General features: G+C 40.8%; 1 protein-coding gene across 6 annotated transcripts; it reads right to left on the bottom strand.

Annotated features, from left to right (window-relative positions):
* Window positions 1–223: 223 nt before the first annotated feature.
* DCAF4 (DDB1 and CUL4 associated factor 4) lies at window positions 224–14,959 on the bottom strand. Of its 6 annotated transcripts, none has more exons than XM_072865076.1 (14): window positions 14,911–14,959; window positions 13,973–14,088; window positions 12,218–12,315; window positions 10,291–10,448; window positions 8,734–8,816; window positions 8,022–8,124; window positions 6,888–7,031; window positions 6,130–6,200; window positions 4,750–4,829; window positions 3,008–3,103; window positions 2,799–2,896; window positions 1,915–2,091; window positions 1,578–1,692; window positions 224–625 (listed from the first exon to the last, which is right to left on the bottom strand). In XM_072865076.1, the coding sequence occupies exons 2-14, from the start codon at window positions 14,080–14,082 to the stop codon at window positions 432–434; spliced, it is 1,527 nt and encodes a 508-aa protein (XP_072721177.1). In that variant the 5' UTR covers window positions 14,083–14,088; window positions 14,911–14,959; the 3' UTR covers window positions 224–431. The 6 variants fall into 6 exon arrangements, with proteins under 6 accessions (XP_072721177.1, XP_072721179.1, XP_072721178.1 ...); XM_072865078.1 differs by having other exon boundaries at window positions 13,973–14,087; window positions 14,788–14,938; XM_072865077.1 differs by having other exon boundaries at window positions 14,761–14,938.
* Between the last annotated feature and the right edge of the window lie 7,771 nt (window positions 14,960–22,730).

Raw genomic sequence — 22,730 nt, forward strand, 5'->3', positions numbered from 1 at the left:
ATAGTGTCAGCTTCTCAACACCAGCTACTTCAATCTGTTGCACCAGCCTACCGGCTAATGTAGATGTAACCACAGCTAAGTAGTTACATGACCAAACTAGGATTAAGTTAGAGCAGCCTTTTGACAGCAAATTCAGCTAGCATGAGTCAGGCCCTTACTGCACATCACCAGTTTTTCAAAGCTTACAACTAGATTTCAAATATGCTGAATATTGCCCAAAAAGTTAATCAGCATTCAGCTTTTATTTACAAGATGTCCAAGATGTATACAGCAAGATTTGCTGAACCTGCTGAAGGAGGTTCAGAATTTCATGGGTAAAGCAGAGGCAACAGCAGCACATAGTCACTCAACAGCATGGTGACTGGTGCAAAAATTTTGAAGTCATGTATAGGCTGGCAGTTTTGTAGACCAGGTCTAAGGAGAATATTGTGTCAGTTATAGGAGAAGTGGTAGAGATCCTGTTTGACAGCCATGAGTAAGCCAGGAACTCCTCGGCTACCCCCAAGCCTTGAAGAAAACACCACACTGGGAATGGCATCTTTGGAGGATGGGTGGGGAGAAGGGATGGTTCTGAGCAGATGGGCATCTTGGAGACTCCAAATTCTGGTGTAGCAATCCTGACCAACTGGAAAGGGAAGGACACCAGAATTCAACATCACACAAAAAGTACTTTACACGGCTCTGCAAGACTATATTCACAGAAGCAGAAGGTCTATGGGGAAAAATCCCCTGACCATTTCTACACACACTAGAGGCAAAGTACTTATGAATACTTTACAAAACAGAAATTCTACACTGAATACTGCAAAAGTGGGGAAAATATGTATTTCCTATGAGGCAATAAAAGGTATGATAAATAGGTATTTCGAGTGCTTTCCTCATTATCAAGCTCCTAAGCCAAAAAAGGGGAGAAAAACTCACTGTCAAATTAACAAGAATTCTTCTCATTATTCCATCACTTAATGACAAATCCAAGGAGAGGAGGTCACTATGTTTACAGTGACATTGTGAAACTTGGCTATACTTTGATTCATTTATTGTTACCTTTCCTCCCCCGACCCCAAATAAAATAAGAAATAATCTCAGACTGTAGCCAAGTATGTTCAAAATGAACCGGAGTGGTATAGACAGTTTACAAGGAATTATGCTTACATGCCAATGCTTCAGTCCATCACCACACTACCCGCTTAAGCGCCAAATAAAAAACATACACACTCTTTAGTCTCTATACAAAGTTATCACCAAGCCTCCCATTTACACGTTATTTCCCTGAATTTCAAAATCAAGTATTTTCTGCTCTACTCTTGAGACACACTGTAGAAAGGATAATGGGACTTTTGCAGGACACAGCAGATAAAGCTGTTAAGCACTACACAGGAGCGATTACAGTAGGGGTGCACGTAACACAATTTAATTTTCATAGTATATTACAGTATGTCTAGGGCTAAATTTCTTCTGAGTTTTAAAGAATTAACAGCTTTACAGCTTCCAACAGCTGCAGCTAAGAAACACTCCTCAGGCATAAGAAAAATCACTGCCATGCACTCTGCAAGTAGATGGAAAAAAAGTCAACCCACCTGCTGTAAGAAGTCCTTCCTCCTCATTTACGTGCAAAGGGAGAATAGCATATTCATTATGATGACCTTTGTACTGTTTCACACACTTTGCTGTTCTCAGGTCCCACAGTTTTATCTGCAAGTTGAAGTAATTTGAAAGCAGATGTATTAACAAAGCAGAGAGCACCTGATGGCTGATAAATAAGTGGATCTGGAAGAGAACCCATATATGGGACTACCACCCAGTTCCATACTACCCCCCCAAAGAACAGGCATCTGCCCCCGGGACTGGGATAAGCATCTGTCAGTGCCCAGACACTAACAGGAAGAGAATACCCTACACGCAACAAAACCGTACCTTTCCAGCCATATCTGCTGCCATAAGATAATGTTCAGCCTCAAGAAGGCGAACAGATGTAACTGCTGAGTCATGGAAGAGACGAATTGCTTTCCAGCTCTGGCCCTTTCGGTTGCGTTGACGCACATCAATGCTGAATATCTCACCTGAACGGCAGCCATTGTACAGCACTGGGGTCTGGAAGAATCCAAGAGAAAGCAGCGTACTATGTAATATCTGAAAGGATCTTACAAGTTATACAGACAGAAGCTATGTCAAGCTTTTGAGCTCGCTGGTGCAGTTGTCAAATTATTTTATTAACACAGGCATTAAGAACCAGAATTTTTATTACACGCTGCAACATTTTTCATCAGCCAACTCATTAGTTCCATTCAAACTTCAACTATTTACTTTAGCTGTATAAGTTCAGCTAGATAAGTAGGAACTTAAGTCTAATGTAACAGCCAAACAGAAACTGGCATTCTCATATTCCGATTTCACTCTTCTCACTAAATCTTTGTGAACAAGTTCATTAGGGGGTTTTCTTCTTCTTGATGGAGACAATACACTGAGTGTTAACAAAATGAGGTTATTTGCTGAAAACAAAACAATTTTACAATGCCTTAATACTGTGCTCTTTGTACTTCCTTCATTTCCTTTTTACCTCTGTACAATTAACAAAAACTACCCCTGTTGCCACAGAGTTTGAAATGAGTTAATCTTTTTGTTGCTATTCAATTGTGTGCAAGCATCAGACCACATCAGCTCTGTTGTGGAACAGCTATCCAACAGGAATTGTAATCACAACCTTATGTACAGCATGATGAGTCCTATCACAAACAGAACAAAAAGCCCATCGATGAGGCAGCGCTCTGGAAAGATGAAGGGTGTATGGTTCTTTTTACCTGCGTGGCAAACTGTTGTGCCAATACATCGCTACTAGTTCCAAATGTCTGTCGGTGTCCTGTCACTACATTGGTCACAAGAACTCGTCGTGTCAGGCCTAAGGAAGACAGATTATGTTCATTTAGCTGTAATCTGGGCAGCACCTGGGAGATTAATGCAAGAAGTCTTTCTCACTGAGATAGAAGGGGTTGCTAGCCTTGCAGATCACCTGTGCTGAAGCAGTTGTCTGCTTGGGGATTCAGGCACCAAGCACAGGACCAGGCAGTGGATATCTTGAAGCTGCACAGCATTCCAGGTCGATCGCCTAGGAGAGAGGAGCAACACATGAAGTGTTCGTAAAATGTTAGGACAGGATGATAACTCAGAAAGCTTCTCTGGATTTCCATACTTCTTTCAACATTTCAATCTGAATCAGAGAAAATGTCACCCAATTAGTGTCCCTGTGCTACTCAAGAGACAGGAAACAAAAGTGGGACTGCATGACTGTAAGCTGAAGATTTACAGTCTATATAGATAGATGATTGTGAGAGACCGTGAAATTTATTCAGTAGTCAGGGGGCTGACCATGGCAGAGAAGAGGAAAAACAACACTTGCCTTACAGCACTAAGCAAGCCATTTTTTAAAGATAAGTGGTCTAGAAACAGAAAATATTTACTTTATAAGCTATAGATTAGCCAAACCCTAACCTGCAAGTTCTTGGCTTGCCTATTTAAAAAAAAAAAAAAAAAAAAAAAAAAGGTTTGAGTGAGCAACAATACCCTAGATTTGACGCTTACTCACGTAGCTCCTGCACAAAGTCTACTAATTGACATAAATTTTAAGTCCTCAGTTTTCACTTCCTTTGTGGCACATCCACCATGATCATACATATGTCAGGCAGCACAGGTGACATGTCTAAAACATGGCTTTAGACAGGTTAAGTTCTGCTTTGCTCCCAGCATCTACTTAGCAAGGTCCCCTCAAACCAACAATTTGGGAGAGTGAAGTCAGTCAAGAAACCCGGAAATACCTAAAACAGTCAATAGGAAATATTAGACAGGAGGACTTTGGTGGAACTCTGGGCATCTGATTATGGTGAAGGGCTTAAAGCGTTCTACAGAGCAAAAGGGCATGCTGGCCTAGTAGCCATCCATCTTCAAGTTCATGCTAACACTATGCATCTTTTTTTTTTTAAATGGCTGCATAAATAGCATGACATTAAAAATTTAAAATAGGTCCATAACTCTTATCTATCACAGATTTCCTCTGTATAAACTTACAGAGTTTCTGAATGGAAACCAGGTTAGAGGACTGTACTGTGTGACCTGAAAAAGCACAGTTCTGACATCTATCAAGAAAGTCCAATTAATAAAGTCCTGCCCCCAAGGACATTGAACAAATATACAAAAATACAGCTACAGCCATCAAACTTAAGACATAGGATTCTCTAAATCAATCATGCTTACACACAACTGAGCATGAGCTTGTACAAGGAGATATGGGCTGAGACATTTACCAGCTTTCCACCTTTGATTAATCCACTGAGCATACTTGAGTAGCTACTATGAGAAGGGATTCTGCAATGATTCTAGATAGTCTATAAGGAAATTTGAGTACTTCTTGTGTGCAGCTGCTGAGTATTAGTTACAGGCCAAGCTACTCAGAAAAATCCCAAACATTTACAAGTGAGGTGTTCTCCTGCCAAAGTCAAGTACTACATCAGCAGCAGCTAAAAATAAACTAGTGCTTTGAATACTGCTTGTTAATTAATTCTTAAGGTAAGTTTTTTCATCTGGTCACTTCTTAAACTGTTTCAGACTTTCTAAGTTTTACAAGAATACAACAGTCTCACCAGTTACTGAAGAAAAGTGCAGAAAGAATCTTTCCTTTGTGCTCTTTTCATACCATAACTGCTATTGAAAATTGGAGGGGAAAATAAAACCAAACAACCCACAACAAAAACACCCTACCTGGGTTAGTGCTGCTGAACAATGATGCTGGAAGCAGACTGGCACAGCCTGGTGTTTCTGCAATTCCCATGAGACACAGCTTGCTGAAGTGAGTTAAGGAAAACAAATATTTCTCCCTAGAATGGAACAGACTGCCTAACATTTATAGCTGGGAAAAGCAAGATGCTCTGACACAGCCACAGCTCACAATACTTTCCCTTTGAGAACTCTAATGTGCCTTACAGTTTACAATTAAGTCTTGACTCTTCATTTCTTTCATAGGAAAAAGCTAGAAAAACCCCCATTTTCACTACCAGAAAGACAAGATAAGAGGACTACTAAGGCATCTTTCTAGTGATAGGAAAAAAAAACCCAAACCCCAAACAAACCACATGGCCTACATGGATCATTCTTCTCATCTTTACATGCTGATGACACTGCATTAATATATTAATCTGTTTTTGATGAAGATAAGTTGGAAAATGGGAAGCACACTTTGGGGAGGCAAGGAAGACTCACTTTAGATTATTAAAATACTTTCTAAAGATTATACCAGGTATAAAAAGGATTTGAAAGCTGCATTTCAAGTTCAGTGGAGTAAATCTGTGACATGACTAGAGGAAAGCACAAAATAACCAAACCAAACAATCCCCAATTCCTAACCAGCTGTGAGCAAGCCTGATGAACTCCTGCCACCTTCTGGATCAGTCCCGAATTGCTTGGCTTTTCCCATGAGCCATTACGTACATTTCTCTATAATTCCCTCTCTTCTGGCACTTTACTAGCACGTCCATTGCCTGCCATCTCCCACGTTAAAAATCTCCTTTTCCTCCTCTCTTCTGGACTCCGCATTGTCCATTACTGCTTCCTCTACTATACCATCAACCTTCCTCTTCTTCTGAGACAGATCTGCAGAACATGCTCTGAAAGTTGCAGAGCATCATGCCAATGAATTGCTCCCCTTTCTCCTCTCGCCCCAACCAATATGGGGATGGTTTACAACAGAAACCAATCAACCCACTTTTGAAGAGGTCCACTTCAAAGAGAAAGTTAGTTGCCTTAACCCTCTCTCTTGTTCTTTTGCCCCAGCCAACTTCTAAACATCAGGTAATTTTGGATATGGCATCTACACTATTAATGAAGTGGGAAGTGTCCAGGGCAGGAAACATGGTCTTTCACCTACTATTACACTGGGACAATTCTACATATATCTGTAACAGAACCATACATCTGTTTCACTAGCTTCAACGTGTTTCCATTTTTGTAAATTTCTCTGTTTTCCAGAAAACTTAATTTCTGAGGCAACTACATGAGATGTCTTCCTGGAAGTTAGTTGTTCCGTGAAGCATGATGCAGACTTGTGGAAGCTGAATGGAAATTTTGCTTTTTTTAAAAGGATATAAAACATGAGAATCTGGATGAGTCAATGATGCCCAGCACACAGAATTCACCTTCAGACACAAGAAGACATACTATTTTTGTGATCTCTTACTCAATTCATGAAAGGGTATTTCCATGCAAAGATGACATAAAACTATGCGCTGGGCACAATTCCTTAGCTAATACTACACTAAATAGATACTACACTAAATAGTCCAGTAATGAGTCATGAGCATTTTTGCCTCATACTCCTCTTAAATGTAGGAGACAGAGAAGCATTGAATAGTCTGTCCAAACACAGATTGAGGCACCAAGCACATCCTATTATTTAAGAGATCATCGTTAAAAGAATCTGAGCATGAGGAGATTATAAAAGCCTGTTTTAAATATTCTTCATGCTCAAGGATAAAATTAATTTTGGGAAAATGTGTTTAAGAAAGAAGCATGCAAATCTTAGTAATTTCTGGCCCTCAACATCAGTTTTTTCAGCTATGGCCAAGTGTAACTCTGAAGTAAGCACCATCCTTGGACACTGGCACTTCTACATAGACCTCCATTCCAATTGTAGCATAACACTCCTGAGAACTCACATTGGTACTGAGGACTTTCAGAGACAGGTTTACTATGATTCTGCATTTATCCAAGCTTCACATTGCTAGATTCTTCCATTCTCTCCTCCTAACCCCTTCCCCAGCCCTCATGCAGTTCCACCTGTGCCTGCCATTGAACAGTGTTCTGAGAATGCAATAACTGAAGGAAGCAGGAACAGAACACCGTACTTTGCGGTTTGTGAAGTAGAGGTTGTCATACATCTCCACAGTGAGAGACTCCTTCCCCAAACCACTGAGGTTGATGATACCATATTTACATCCTCCATGCTCTACATCGTTCACAGTGAATATCCGTTCACAAGCAACATCTGCCTGTAAAATAAAAGCTTACTGGTCACACTTACTGGAAATTTACAGGAAAAGACAGCTTGAAGGAGCCAATTAGGTTTAAAATGAAACAACACGTTAATTCTGATCCCTTTAACACCATTCACCTCTAAAAACAGTGGCCAACTCCTTTTTACATGCATGCACAGAAAAAACATGAGTAAGAAAAGGATTTAGTCCTGGAGTAACAATAAATACTCTTTCCAATCATATCAGTTCTAGACACTTACTCTGGCTGATTAGTAAGCACAGACTGGTATTGGTAGAGGACTTGAAACAAAAATTTAAATCTTATAAAAAGTGAACATGGAATTCTGCTGTGGGATCACAGCAAAAGGGCTGGTGCTACATTTCAACTTTTCTTTTATGACACGAAGTTTCTGACTCCCTTCTGGCTTCAGCTACCTATGCAGTGCTCTGTATACAAGCCCAGGAGCTGGTCCCAGAGAGCTTCCTACATAGACTATGGAAGGTATTTGCTCCAGAGACCTCTCCTGCACATGCAGTACCACCAAAACCAGTAGAAACTGCCTTCAGATCGTGAGATGTAAGATGATTACTGATGTTTACATAGACTCTCTGGACCACAGACTTTGCTGCTCCCCAAATTCTTCTCTTCCATTTTCTTCTTCTGTCTCTCAATCCTCTCCAGTCCACCCCCAGCCCCACGCTAATTATCCACTCAACTTGTCTTTATTTCCAAGAGAACATGTTGATCAGCTTAAAAAAAAAATTTAAAAAAAAAAAATAAATCACTTTCATATCCAACCATTTCATCATTTTCCTTTCTAGGAAAGGAACAGCCTCCTCCTACCTGTTTAAAATTACCGAGCACAGATTTTGAGAACTGACACAACAGGAATAACGCATCTTTGAAAGCAAAATTTGACCTATGGGATTTGATTACAAGATCCTGAATTTTCACTGAAGATGGGGTCTCTTTATGCTAAAGACTTAACAGTTCTCATAACATACCACAATTATTTTAAAATTGTTGGTTCCAGCAACTGAAGAATCTGGACTGTGAATTTCTATCTTCCTCCTCTGCATGCAGTTCACTTTTAGTTCATGGACCAGCCTGTAAAAGCAGGGGGGATGGGGGGAGAAGAGAGAATAATTCTGGATAGGATACCCAGAACTGCTTCTCAATCACAGAAGATAAAATGCCTGAACAACTAGCATGCTGCAATTTCACTTATATAACCCATGAACATGTGCATCTTCCACATTCATGCAATTTCATTCCGTTATTTTTAACCCCAGCACATCTTCAGTAGCAGAAACAACAACATAGCAAGACACTAACTTGCCTTCTCCACTGTTACTGAATCTGAGCATAGCGATTCTAATGGGGGGCAGGGGGAAGGGTCACATCAGTTGAAGAGCATTCATCCAAAGAAAAGCTGCACTGTATTCATAAAGCACAATGTAGTAAAACAGCATATATAGGGGGAAAAAAGTGAAGTTTTAAATTCCAGTTATCTGCGTTGGGAAACCTCTTCTTCATCTGAATTCTCATCACTTTAGTACTCTGATTATAAAAGAATATAACTATTTTTTTATTATAAGTAGTATGTTCCTCTTCATCCTAAGTGGAACAATAAGAAATGCAAAAAACCTGACAGGAACAGTTGCACTAATAGCAGAACCTGGTATTGTAAACAGAAGACAAATCAAATCATTGTACCTGCAATAACTTGTGGAGCTGAGCAAACCCAGCTGCCTTTTCTGTAACAGCATAGATGAGTTCAGTCCAGCCCTTGTTGTTTTCTGGAAGAGAATAACATGAAAGTGTACTCAGTTATTTGCTTGTTTACAATTCAAGCATGGCTGTATGTCTTAGATGTTTGGGATATTTAGGTAACTTTTTCCTCTAGCCTACATACATTAACATTTTCAGAACGTCTATAAAACACATTCCAGCACTGTCTTCCTGGTCTACTACAGTAAGTAGACAAGAAAGAGACAAGAATATATTCCTGTGAGATGCACGGTGCTTCTAGAAATACAAAAACTGGAGAAAAAAACAACCAAAAACCAACAACCATTGTTTTCACTTGACATAATCAGCAGTACCACCTTGAGGTGTGAAGTCACCTTCTGGTTTCACTGTAACACCTTAAATTCTTATTATACAGCAAAACTTTCTATCACAACAAGACTGCTATTAACTGTGCAGTCTTCTGCTGCACTAAACTACTTTTCCATTCATCATTTTTAAAAATTTCACGCAAACACTTTCCAGGGAGACCAAAGGATAGAGTACTTTGCAATGGAGTAAGAAATATTTTTGATAATGCTCTGACAAAGCAAGTATTTAAGAGTCAAAATGTTATTATCTGGGAGCCTAATTCAGATGTCTGATTCTATAGCCAGATTTTGAGAAGAGATGTATATCCGCAGTTCCCATTAACAGCAACATGGCCAGCAGCTGTTCAGTATCTATGAAACTTAAACTGCTCATGGAAACAGATAAAACAAGTGGAAAAAAAAAGCCAAAACCAAACCCACAGCAGCACTTTCACAGTGAAGACTGAAGAGCTGAATAGCTGGTTGAAGTGAGAACTTCAATACCTAAGGAGAAAAGTACTGCTTGCTTATTCCAAATGACAGCATATTTAAGCTGAGCTGTGATTTGTAAAGTTATAAGACATGACTTTCAGGTAATTAAAAAACATCTTTGTTAGGTATTTTACCCAGATTACCAGTATGCAGCATAAGCATTAACTCTGCTGTAACACTTTATGATAAAAGCATACAGGCTTTCCAGGCATAAACATAAGACCCACCTTGATTTTACCTGTCCAAAAAAATTCTTCATGAAAAAGCTGTTTCCACAAAATATCATTAGTATTGTTTCTTCAGGGTCCAGGAATATGATCAATACATTTGTAAAACATGTGGAAAACTTAAAATCAAGACCCCACTTTGCCAAGTCAAGGCAGGGATTTGAAACCTTGCATCCAATGTCCTGACTCAAGTGTAACTGTTGGACAATCTGCAATTCTGAGCACAGTTCCTGTCTCTTTACAAGTTTTTTTGTCTGTAATTACTTGCTTTCATTCCTGTGTGGAACAGCCAAACAAAAGGCTTCAAGGACTATAAATTCTCAGCAAAAAGAAATTTTCATTTCTTCAGTCAGCTTAAGGAACTGTACCACAGTCAGAACTGAAAGGCTTTATCTTATAATCTGTCCTGGGCCAAAGTACAATAAAGCCTAATTGCAATCTTTTTCAGAATGTACCTTCTTTTGTTTTTCTTCCTCTTCTAAGAGTCTCAGTCTTTTGCATTCCATCGCCTTGTACTGAATGCTCTCCTTGGTGAGTGGGTTGTAGTTATTATGTCCAGGCAGTAGGCGAAAATAGCGGTTCTTTTCTGAGTCATAGTAAAATCCCGGCAGTTCTAAAAACAAGTAGCAAAACCCAGGCAAAATCAGATAGATAACTAAGTTTATTACTCTTTGACATTCCCCATCGTCATGAGAATGTCAGGGTCACAAGGCTCAAAGCTCTTGCTCCCAGCAGGTCCCCAAGCATGGTACACAGACTAGGAATAGACGACAGCCAGTTAAAGGAAAAAAAAAAGATTATTTATAGTTTTCAAATGCAGTGCTGTTACACAGGTACAGAAGGGATGTCACCACTGACAAAGATTAAATTCAGACAGATCAGAGAAGCAGAGAGGAAAGGTTTTGCTGCAGAATGAAAATTACCTTTCTTTATAAATTAATCCTGAGGGGATACTCTTGGTTAAAAGACTAGGTAGGGCAGTCCCAAACAAACAAACAAAAAAACCAACCAAAAAAACAAACAACCAAAAACTCACACTGACAACAAGATATCATCCAAACCAAAATAAAGTGATTCACTTCTCAGAACAAGCCACTTTTTCTTGAACACACAGAATAGATTTAGATACAATCAAGAGTACATTTGGACAATACACAGAGGCTCCTTCCAAAGATGAATTGGGATGAGAGAAACATTCAATTTTAGCGCTTCAGTGCCTTGGTAAATTCAAAGAGGCAGACAGGCAAAATACTTTGACAGATTCATAATGGTACACTGCCTCAAGACAAGGGATTTTATTCAGAAGAGGAGAGTGTTAACATCTTCATTTCAAGAGTTTTTATTTAAACCTTTATCTACTACCAGAAATTGCATTTGAAGTAACCTCTTTTTGCTGCTGCTTACAACTTAGGTCCTTGCCAGCATCTTTTAGGTTTCAGCTTAGCAACAAGTGACTAAGATTTATTCAGGTCAACAAAAATATAAAGTTAGTTAATGAATCAGTAAGGTTCATAAATGCACACTGCATTTAGTATACAGAATCTAATTACACAGCAATAAACGTTTTGCAGGATACATCTCCTAACGTGCTCACAAACTCTTAAGCACAAAAGGGTGATATACAAAAAAGGTCTCCTTAAACTCCGGCTTTGTCTGTTAAGAGGTTATAGAGTTAGTGGTGTTTCAGGACTTTCCTGTTGTGGAGAAATACATGTTCCCACAGGCTTAGCTTTTGCTAGGGTTGTTTAATGAGTCAGGAAACGAGAATGCAAACAGGACATCTTCCTCAATAGCACTGCTACTGCATCAAGTCTGGTTTCACCAGCTGACTCCCTGATAATGAACAAACATTTAGCCAGAGTGTATTTCTTACAGACTACAAAATATACTGAAGGCATAAAGCGAGATGTTTTCTGCCCCCCGCCCCCCCCGGTGGATCGTTCTGCCTTTTACAAGACTGAATAACTGGATGCAAGTTACAATTTTTTTATATGCTCTCTTATTTTCTTTGCTTATTTAATGTTTCTATTGAAAGATGTATTTTATAACATCTTCAGCACATATGAGAAAAGAAATAAAGCTCATTTTCTTCCCAAAGCAAGATTTCTGGAGGGAGAAACAGAATTCTATTTTTTCAGTTTATATCAGCTTGGCTAAGCACACAAGTTTTCAAACACGAGAAGCACTTGGGGGCCTGAAAGTATATCTGGTCCTGCTCTCTAGATCCTCACTTACTACATCTTTTTATATCACCCAATGTTACTTTTCTCTACAAACTTTACTCCTTATATCCTTCCTTTAACACCATACTATTAATGCAGCTACTACTACTTTTTTCAGCATATAGGCACTGATTTTTGACCCATAAACATGGTCTCTTACCTGGTACTACAGAGTTCTGTGTTAAACTGGATGAAGAAGGATCTCCACTGCTGCTGGGGCCTGCATTCACTGGGGTCTGTGGTTCCTCCTGTTCTGGCCTAAAAAAAAATAGCATTGCCTTCAAGACAGGCTCACAATTTTCCTACATATCTTTCCCACAAAGAATCTAGAAACCAGCTTGTTATTGACATTAGTGGAGTACAATTTTGCAGGGCTGTCATAAGTGCATTGTGTATATCACCATACACTAAACTATGAAAATAAAACAGTAAAAATATTCAGCTTAAAAACCTCTCAATAACATTAGAGATACCAACGTCTTAAATCCTTTATTACTTGCTAAAACATTAGAGGTGGCTGCCAATTCTGCAGGTGCCTTTAACTCTTTTCAGCGAAACATTAATTCTGAGTATTTTACCATATCCCCGGATTAAAAGAAAAGCCCACCCTTGAAAGCATGTAAGTCTTCACAGCATAAAGTGAGAGACAGCGTGGGTAAAACATTGTTGTCAGGTCAAAAATAATTTGCCTTTCTCTTCACAACAAGAATTTCATTGATGTGGTTCAGAAACACACAAAATTTACAAAAGTTTAATGAAAACTCCAAGAAATAAAAGTCTCTGCTTTTGTAATAAACATCGCAGTCAACAGGGTACCTGCAGCTTTCTTCTTTTTGAAGCAATTTAAATGGGCACATTCAATACTGATGAACAAAATTCCACTGCGATGTTTTCTGAATCATCCGTACAATTCTCACTTTTTAAGACAGGTCTTATTACATGTTACCTTAAAAGCATTTGGCCAAGACGTTTTGCAAGAATCGTAATTTATGGAAAACAAAATGACAAAGAAATTCTAGTTCTAATACCAGCTCTATTGCTGTTTGATTATACAACTTTGAAAATAGTTAAAGAACATAACCAATCCACATGGGGAAAAACACCGCACACCAAACCCAAGCACCTTCAGTCTAAAGCTTTTTAATAAAATCCTTTTAATTCTATATTCACTGAATTAGGGCCCATTTGCATTTCTAACTTTTCTTACACAAATACAACTAACATGGCAACTCATATATATGTGTATGTATCTCTTTCTCTAAAGTACATTTGAAAAAAAATGCTTACAGTATTAAAGCAAAGGATTGGCCTCTTTTATTCCTGCAAGAGGCACGAAGGAAAGAACACGGGAAAGAGCCATAAAAATAGCTCAAACACAGGCAAGTTTAAGGTCGAAATTTTAAAATGTACTTTCCTGAAAGAATCAGTTTTCAAGGCAGTGGATTATTCCTGAGACCTTGTTTCAGTTTCCTGATCTGCTAGATGTGGTGTTATTACCATACTACTTAACATGCTTTTAAACTTTCAGGAAGAGCCTTTAATGACAATTTTTATACTAGTAGACACTGAGGCATAAAATAAATGGGTAGGTAGAATGAAGTACTTACAAACATTTTTCTTCCCTGAACTATCTTTGCATATTGATGAAGAGTTTATGTACAATCGGGCACATCTGAAAGGACTAGCTCATGGAACCATGCCTCAGTTTAAAATGAATATACAGTTGTGAACGTATGATAAATTTCCAGAAATCAATGCAATTCCACTCCCACTAGGGATGATATACCAGAAGTACTGTCCACTAGATTTTTAGATGGCAACCCTCCCAGTTCGAGATAGCCACCATTCTGCAAATTTAATTAGGCATAACATCTAATGGCTTAACCCATGCTATGCACAAGCTGCATATACTTGCCTTTCAGTACAGTTATTGTGATTGGGTCCTCTGTACCGACGGGGACGGTAGCTGTGCTTGCGATTGCTCCATCCACGCTTTTCTCTGCCTCTCCAGTAACTTCTCTTCATTTCTACCTATAAAACAAACATACACGCATACTTCAGTGCTACTTGCCTGGAACGGTCCAACATACAAGACAGTCTCTTAACACAGCCTCTTTTCAACCAGCTTCAAATAGCTTCATGGTGGCCTAGAAATCAAAACCAAGGAGGCGCACTGAAGAAAATAATTTACTTTTAAAGAGAAACACTTTCGAGCCCAAACAGCATCAGATCTTAAACGAAAGAAAGGCAGAACAGCACCATCGACCGTTTGACGGGAAGCTGAAATAAGCACGGTATGGTGTTGACCACCTCCTGCATGGAGCACTACTAAATATCCTTTTGCTAAGTTCTCACGGGCGCGGGGCGGAGAAGCCCTACAGCCGAGCTCAAGCCGGGCGTTAGCAACCGTCAGCTTTCCAGCGCAATACGCTTCCTTCCAAGCAGAGGAGCTCCCTCAGCACGGGGACAAACCGAAGCGACCAGCGGCGGCCTGCCCGCCTCCGCCGCGGGCCTGCCTGTCTACCTCCCGCCCCAGGCCTAGGCACCGCGCTGCTCCTGCGGGGACACGGCGGTACGAGCAGGCGGCCGGCGGCAGCCTGCCGGAGGTGGCCTCTCCTCCACACGGCAGCCAGGCCGGGTCGGCGGGCCGACACCCGGACCACGGTTTTGTAAGCGACCAGGCCCGCTGACCGCCGGCACTACCGGCGGTTCCTCACTCCTGCCGACTTCCCTGCTAGGCCAGGACCAGCTCCACAGCTCGCCCCGCCGCACTGAAGCTAAAAGCCCCTGAGGCGGAGGTGCGGCCGCGGTCAGACGTCTCCCGCCAACTCCCCCGGGCCGCCCATCCCTCACCGCCGCCGTGCCCTGCGCCGGGCCTCGCTGCTCCCACCCTGCCGCCAAGGCTCCGTCCACACCCCGATGAGCGCGTCTGATTGGCCCTCACTCGCGCCTGCCGTTTGACGGACGGCTCACTGACCATACAGCAGAAGGCCAAGCCGGCGCGTACGCCCCGTGGGGGGGCGGGGCTGTTGGGGGGGCGGATCCCGGGCCGCGCTGGTGCTGCGGCTGCTGCGGCTGCCGCGGCTGTCCGCGGCGCTGCGGGGCTGGGTCGGGCCGTGCCGGGCCGGGCCCTGTGGGCTGCGGCGGCCGTGGGGTAGGGCGGGTGGACCTGCCCTGCAAATAAAACCTGAGTAGGGGAGTGTGAGGGTGTGGGGATAGAGGTTTTGGTACAAAAGGAGTCGTTTAGTGTGGTAGGGAGGCCATGCCGGGCAGCGAAGTGGCAGCCTTCAGGTGGCTGAGGCGCGGGAGTGCGTGAGGGTGCCTGAGGGGAGCTACCGGTCAGCGCTGAGGGGTGTGTTTCTGTGTGAGGAGCAGCCTCAGGCCTCACTTATGGCGAAGGGAAGCGCTGGCGTGAGGGGGCGAACTGGTGAGGCCCCGGTGGTGCTGCTCAGCGTGGGGCGTCGGGGGCTGTGAGAGAGGCGGGAGGGGCTGCGGGGGTGGGATTCCCGAGCAGCGCGGGTAGGGGGGCTCGGCAATGGTGGGGAGGAGAGTGAGGATGGTCGATAGCTGAGCTCTGAGGGGAAGCACTTGTTTCCTCCACGAATTGGGATTGAAGGCAGTGGATTTGCAGGACAAGGTGGGGGAAGGAGGCAGAGATGCGTGTTTCTGAGGGATGGGGTCACTGAAAGGGTACCACTGCTTCCTTCTCTGGGTTCCCAGTTGGTTAAAGGCCATCCTTTGGCTTTGGGGAGCTAGAAGCTGTTACAACCTCTCTAAATTTCTCAAGAATTTAGAAAAGAGTGGTGGCTCTAAAGTGACCCTCCCAGCTGAGGCCTCTTGATGCTTAAATATTTTTTGAGCCTTCTGCTGCTGGGCAGTAAACAGTTAGATGGGTGGCACTGAGGCGTGAGTACTAGAACAGCCTTGGGAAGCATGCAGCACATGGACAAGGTGGGAGAAAAAACTTTGGGCTGCAGCAATCGGCAGGAAGAGCTCAGCACTCCTCAGTTGGTCAGCTAAAGCTGAAAGAGCAACAAAAGGATGTAGTGGTAACTACCATCTCTTTGCAGTCATTGTAAGAAACGCCTTCTCTTTTTAATCTTTTACTAAAGATGTCCTTAAGCTGGTTTTGTATAGTGGCCTTCCTCCTCCCCTTCCTGCTTATACAGCATCTAGGAATTAAAAAATTAAAACCAGTGTGGTACAAATGTTTATTCCTGTAATGGGTGATGAAGGTTACAGCAAAACATAAGCTATAGTTCACAAAAAATTGTGGAAAGATTTTAGCCTTTTTCCTTCCAAAAAGTGAGGGGTTTTTTTGGTCACTTTAGTAATTTTAAATAGGAGAATGCTAGTATTGTGAAAACAGGCAATGGATTTTTACTTGTTCCTTTGAATGTTTAGACCTTGCACAAGTTTGCTATGGGTACTTGGCAGGAGAGTAATTTTGGGGAGATGTTATTTTGGTCTGTCTCTCACTTGATCTGTGTTTTAAGTTTAAAATGCATAGAGTTAAAAATAGCCCAGGAAAGTATGCCTTTAAGGATATGAACAGCTGGAGAATTCACCTGCAGCTTGTATAGTTTGTGAGCTCTATTTCTTTGCATTTACAAGGCAGATCACCAGCATGGTCTAATTCGAAGGCTTTTTTGTTGATTAGGCCTATTTCTCACAGTGGTTTAGGGATACAGATCTTCAGCTTCCACAAGATAATTTTGAACTTTAATACAGTAAGAGGAGAAGAGTAAAAGTACCTATAGAAATCTGCATCAGCAGCCCTTTCTGTGAACTGTTGTTAATACTGTTGCTGGTGTAGACTGGATTCAAAATTATGGTTTATATGGTATTGATACTTGATGATCTGTATGTAAATTTGATGCTGATACACCTATGGACAGGATTCTAGGCAATGTTTTTTTCCTGTTGTTTGCTGGCTCATAGGTAGTAATTCAGAATGTCTAATGTTTTACAAGTAATGTTATACTCTGCTTCTTTCGTTGGCTTTGTTTCATCTTTTTAATTTCTGATGCCAGTGAGCAATGTTTCAGGTTCTGTGACCAATATGCTGCTTGTAAGCTGTGGGTTTGACTCCGCTGAAATAGAATTACCATCGGGGCAGAAGTATGTTGCATGATTTGTTTTCTCACTTGTGTTGCATGTACTTATGGAAATTCCTCAGCAAGAATAGCCTGTGGAAGATATTTCAGAGATCACTGGTTTTCTGTGTATATATGTATGTATTTAAATGAAATATACAAATATATAAATAAAATACGCACATCACCCCTACATTGTTCCTTAGCAATTATTTTTCTAACCCCTTCTTAAAGCCTTTTGGTTTGGTTTATTCTGATTATTTTATTGTATCTCTCACTGGAAGATTTTCTTATGTGTTACCTGAATGCTTATTGCTGCAATTTGAAACTGCTATTCCTTCTGCCTTCTGTGGGTATAGAAAACAATTTATTGCCTTGGTCTCTACAACCACATTACATATTTGAAAACTGGTAATGCTGTCCCACTTGAGTCTAGATTAAAGAGTGGTTAAAGAATGCCAATTCACTCGGATATTACAGATGACAACTTTTGGCTTTGATCATTCTTACTTCCTTTTTGGACCCTTTCCATGGGGAAGGCTTTTTTCCTTGAAGTGTGTTCCCAAAAACTGGATATACCACTACTTAGCTGAGGCCTTCCTGATGCTGAGTGTGTTTTGCAGGCTGTACTCATGCTTGAGAGTTGTATGATGTTTTACAGCTGCACAACAGTGTTAATTTCCGTGAGGCTTATGGTCAAAAGCGACGGGGGAGTTTCAGTTTGAGAACTGCTATGTGATCAGTTGGTTTCAGTCTGGGTTTGTGGAATTGGCTGTGCTTGGGCTGATAGCAATTGAATGCTGCTCTTCTCAGGCCAGTTCTTGGACTGGGCAAGGCCATCCTGATCTGCAGAATGCACTCTGCCATCAAGTTGTGTCCTCCATTTGCTGTGGCTGTTTTTCTACTTACTTGACTTGAAGGACTGTGTTTAATGGACTACACAGGTATAAATACATATGTTCAGGCTATATTTACTTAGTTTGTTAGTTAAGTTTAAAATATAACTGTAAATTGCATTAAAACATTCTGTAAAGACCAAACTTTGTTAATAACATTAGAATTTATGGTTGGGACATAGGCTTAGGATTATTGCAGTTTAGTGAGTTGCCTTTCAGCTGAACTGCAGTACCTGAACCTGTGTTCATTCTTAGCAGTCACATCTGAAAACTAAAATTAGTTTGCTTAAACTCTTTTTGTGCTGAGGCTTAAGCTACGTGTTTTATCTCCTGCTTGTTGGGGGCTAAAACTGTGCATTCTGCCAGTTGAAGCTTACTTTACATAAGGCAACTCATTAAGCTTTGGTAAATGGAAGGTGTACCTGGGCCCATGAATTACCTGGGCCCATGAATTACCCTGGGCTTGTGCAGGGTAATCAAAAGCAGGATTTTGTCTGACAGTAAAATTTATCCTTGTTCTAACGCCACTGAAATCAAAGCAATTGCATTAAGAGCCTACGTAACTTCGTATGCTTATGCCTTGCATTATGAGCTGCAGTAGTCCTGCAGTAATAATGTCAGAGATTTTGGGTATTTTTGAATGTGACAGTTGCTGTTTGACTGTTTATCTTAGTTCTCAGAATATTCTGCTATCCCACAGGCTAGCTCTGCTGTTGATGCTGAAAATCACTTTTGGATTCTGCTGCATCAGGTCATGGAGGAAGGAACAAACTGCTGTAGCATTCAAGGTGATGAATTATCACAGTTTATATAATGATCAATAACTTGCTGCGTCTATTCTGTATGTGTGTCACTTATTTTTTAAATTTTGTTTTAAATCTCGAGCTCCCAAAGCATGGGAGCCCTGCAGGTGCAGCTCCCTTCAGGGGCTGCTGGGTGGTGTAAATACGGGAGCAGATCTGGTCCGCCCCAGGAGAGGGCAGTAGTGCACTTGCACAAAAACGCTGTCTCTTGGCTCTGTGGGGTATTTCTTTTGGATCTCTTTTGCACGAAGTATCGAATTCCTATAAAAATCAATTTAAAAAGCAGAAGTACACCAACGAATCCCTTTGCAACACTACTTAAAGTGTATTTATTTGTATTTATAGCTCAAAGGTCCAGGGGCACTGATGTTATGTACTTTAACCAGACTTCTCTCCAAGTAAGAAGGTGAAGCTTCTTTCTCCTGATATATTAGCTTTGTCTCCCTTGCAGGTCGGAGGTCATGAAAAAACCCTGAAAAGCTGGCAAATGAAACTGAACTTTCACAGTTTATATCACTGGATTAGCTAAGAGGGTTTTTGTTTTGTTTTTAAAATCCAGTACTTCTGGCTGTTAATATGGCAAGGAGTACTTGTATGCTAATAAGTGACTCCTGGAAATTTTGTGGTATTGTGGTAGGTTCTGTATATATCAGCTCTTAGTATGTTATATATATGCACATGTATTTTTTAAAATTATCGGTTGATATAAATTCAAATTGTGCTCTGAGACTACGTCTGCAGTCTTTTCCTTTCAAGTACCCTTAGCAGTGAGAAATACTCTCGTCAAACCTTGCCTTCTCTTCATTGCTGCTGTTCTTAATGGAAGGGCTCAGATATAATTTACTGAATGCTGATTAATGAATAATTTTTTTTTTTTTCTGTGGAATCAAAAGGAACAAAAAGTCTCAAGAATTTGTATGGAAAACTTAACAGAATTGAGTCCCATTTTAAAATTATTTAGGTGCTTAGGAAGTTTTCACTAAAAGACAGTAATGAAGATATTTAGGCTATACTTTTGCTGGCACTGGTGGAGGGACTTTATGGCTTCTGATTATAATCAGAAGATTGACTGCAGAATATGCAGGCATAAGTGGGTGCCAACAATTTACGTGGTTTGTATATTGGTAGAAATGGAGCTTTGGCGTTATGGGCCTCATTAGATAGGCGGGCACATTCCAGGAGATGGTCTCTGGTAAAAACCCATCTTGGAGTCGTTCTACTTGTCATCTAATTGTCATATTCTGATATGTCTACTGAGTTACTTTCTAGAGTGAAAAAACAGTCTAAGATTGGGAATTCGGAAAATAAGGCTCTCTACTGTGACAGTAACTCACTTCCATTGTGCATATGTGGATTTATATTTGAAATCTTTCTCCCTGGAAAGACAAGCTGAAATCCAAACTCTGGTGCTAAATTTCATGCAGGTTACTGTGTGTATCTTAAAGTAGCTCCTGTTGACTCTGATTCTGAAGGGATGTTAAAAATCCTTTAGTTTTTGCTGTAGAAAGGGTTTACTCTGCCATTCTGGTTCAGACTTGCTACTCCTGTGATGTGGTGCAGGCTTCTGTGCACCAGCTAGTTTTTACAAGTCTCTGTTCCAGAAATGGCTGCGCTTTAATACCACGTTTGTCTTTCAAAATAGCATGCTGTCTTTCAGATGGCGAAGTGCTGATACCTGTGAAGTCCTCTTGAACATTTTTGATGATTTAGTTAAATATCTTAAATATTATTTATGTGCATTATGAACAGTTACCTAACACTAAAATGTTTTTTTGACTTCTGTCATTATTACTTGTGGGCCCAATCTAAGAATTATTAAATAATGTAACAATAGTCACCTCTCCTGCTGGTGGTGTAAGTATATGTAAACTTTGTGTGTATATACACATAGATGAACATATCTCAGTCTACAAAACCAGGACTTCATTACCACATATTTCTGTGTATGGGTGGAGAGAATGCTAATTTGAAGGCATGAGATTCGCAAATGATTTTAACCAGAGGTGTCTGTGGTCTGCCATGTTACCTGTGGTGCTGTAGGTCTGACATCTGTCAGTTCAAAAACTGGTCCCTTTGTTAATAATTTTAGTGCTTTTGTGAAATCTTTTTTTTGTAAAAGATCATGTCTGCAGATGGTAAAATGATCTGTCAAGCAGGTAGGGATGGTAACGAGGCTTTATGCTGCCAGAACACAGAACTGGAACTGGACCTTATATTCCTTGCAGAGCCATTGTAGAGTAGAAAATCCTGATGGTGTGGTCTTTGAAGAAACCTGTGTTGAATAATGCTGTCCTGCTTCTTCATAGGGGGAAAACTTAGGATCTGCACTGGAAGGTTAAGTTCATGATATAAATAATGTTGTCTTTAGAGTAGTGGCAGCTGGCAGCTTTTTCATTTTTCCTCCAGACTCATTTGTTCAGCTTATGGGTCTCTAATACACAAAGTGCTTGCAGTTATGAGTTTGATTTCTAGCCTTGTATTTAAAAATTGCCAGTGAAAAGAACTGGTGAGTGTCTCCAAGGAAGTATTTTCTTTTGGGGTCAAAATCTTGTGTGCTGCTTCATATTCTCCCTTGTCTGCTTTGGATGTAAGGTTGTACTTTTTTACAGAGAGACGTGAACTGTTTTGCTTTTACACATCAATAGCAGATGTCAGGGCTCTGACAGCTGATTTCCCACTGGAAGAAAAATTGGTGACATAGACCATAGGAATCATGTTTTCAGTAGATTTTTTTTTTTTATATTAAACACACAAGGCTTTGAACAGATGTAGAGACCAATAATAATGCAGGAAAAAAAAAACCCCTTTTCTAGAAATGTCAATCTGGAAATCAGTGTTTTGCTTTCAGAAAGCAACACTTTATCTTTGAAGTTTATAGCAACTTAACTAAAGACACAGTGTCACAGGGCTACTAACACCTCATTTCTCAAAGTCTATATCCTGCTCACATCCAAAGGAAAGTAATTGGTAAGACTTGTGTGCAGGAAGCATTATAATTATGTGAGTGTGGTTCTCAGAAATGCACAGTAAATGAACACAGTGCTGTCTTGGAGCATGAGCTTCCTCAATTATCTTGTATGCATTGTGTGCTGTAGATGTACCCTTTGTAAAAATACTGTTTGAATGATGCAAGAGTGACTTGCTTAGTCTCCTTCCCCCCCCCCCCCCCCCCCCCCCGCCCGTTGTCTTTGAAGATGCGTGGTGGAATTTCTTGTTTCAAGTGTGGTGTTTTTTTGTTTTCTTTTTAAGAAAAGGGAATGAAAGTTTTATGAGATAAGAATTCTTCCTTCTGAATCCTCTCTCAGGGAGAACACGGCAGGAGGAGGAGGAAGCTCAGGCCAGTCCCACGCACACTAGCGTGGGAGGCTTCCTGTTATTGAGGTGTAAAGTATCCAGAGTAAGTTTTGAGGTCTTTCAGGAGCACATCCTGAAGGAAGAAGGGCGGGAGGAGGGAAGGTTACCATGGGAAAGCAGTGTCCATATATATCAGTACATTCTGTAGAGGGTACATGTGGGTTCTTTGACTGGTTTGTTTGGTGGCAGGGGAAAGGATTTGAAGGGAAGTTAAAGATACCAATCTACAGATAACTAGTCTCATAATGATACTGTATATTGGCTACTCATGTCTTGATTACTATTTATATGCTGTTTCATATTCTGGGTACTTCTAGATGTATCATTGTGGCCTCAGTCTTAAGTTTTATTCTTAGACTACTGTGCCTTTGGTCATTCTAATAGCATGTGTATACCGATATTTATGATTCACTGTGGCATTACCTTCCATCTGCTGGAATGCCTGTTTCACATCTCATAGGTGGCTCCACAGATGCTCTGCTTCATGGAGCCCTTCTAGGACCTGGTTTTCAGACTGCTTCTCT

Source organism: Ciconia boyciana, chromosome 6 (genome assembly GCF_034638445.1).
Source record: "Ciconia boyciana chromosome 6, ASM3463844v1, whole genome shotgun sequence".
Classification (NCBI taxonomy): domain Eukaryota; kingdom Metazoa; phylum Chordata; class Aves; order Ciconiiformes; family Ciconiidae; genus Ciconia; species Ciconia boyciana.

Coding starts and splice junctions, on each gene's coding strand:
- DCAF4 (XM_072865076.1), bottom strand. CDS start 14,082: ATGAAGAGAAGTTACTGGAGAGGCAGAGAAAAGCGTGGATGGAGCAAT. Junction 8,817..10,290: donor AGGAAGAAAAACAAAAGAAG/GTACATTCTGAA, acceptor ATTCTCTTCCAG/AAAACAACAAGGGCTGGACT. Junction 6,201..6,887: donor TCTACTTCACAAACCGCAAA/GTACGGTGTTCT, acceptor TCACAAAAATAG/TATGTCTTCTTGTGTCTGAA.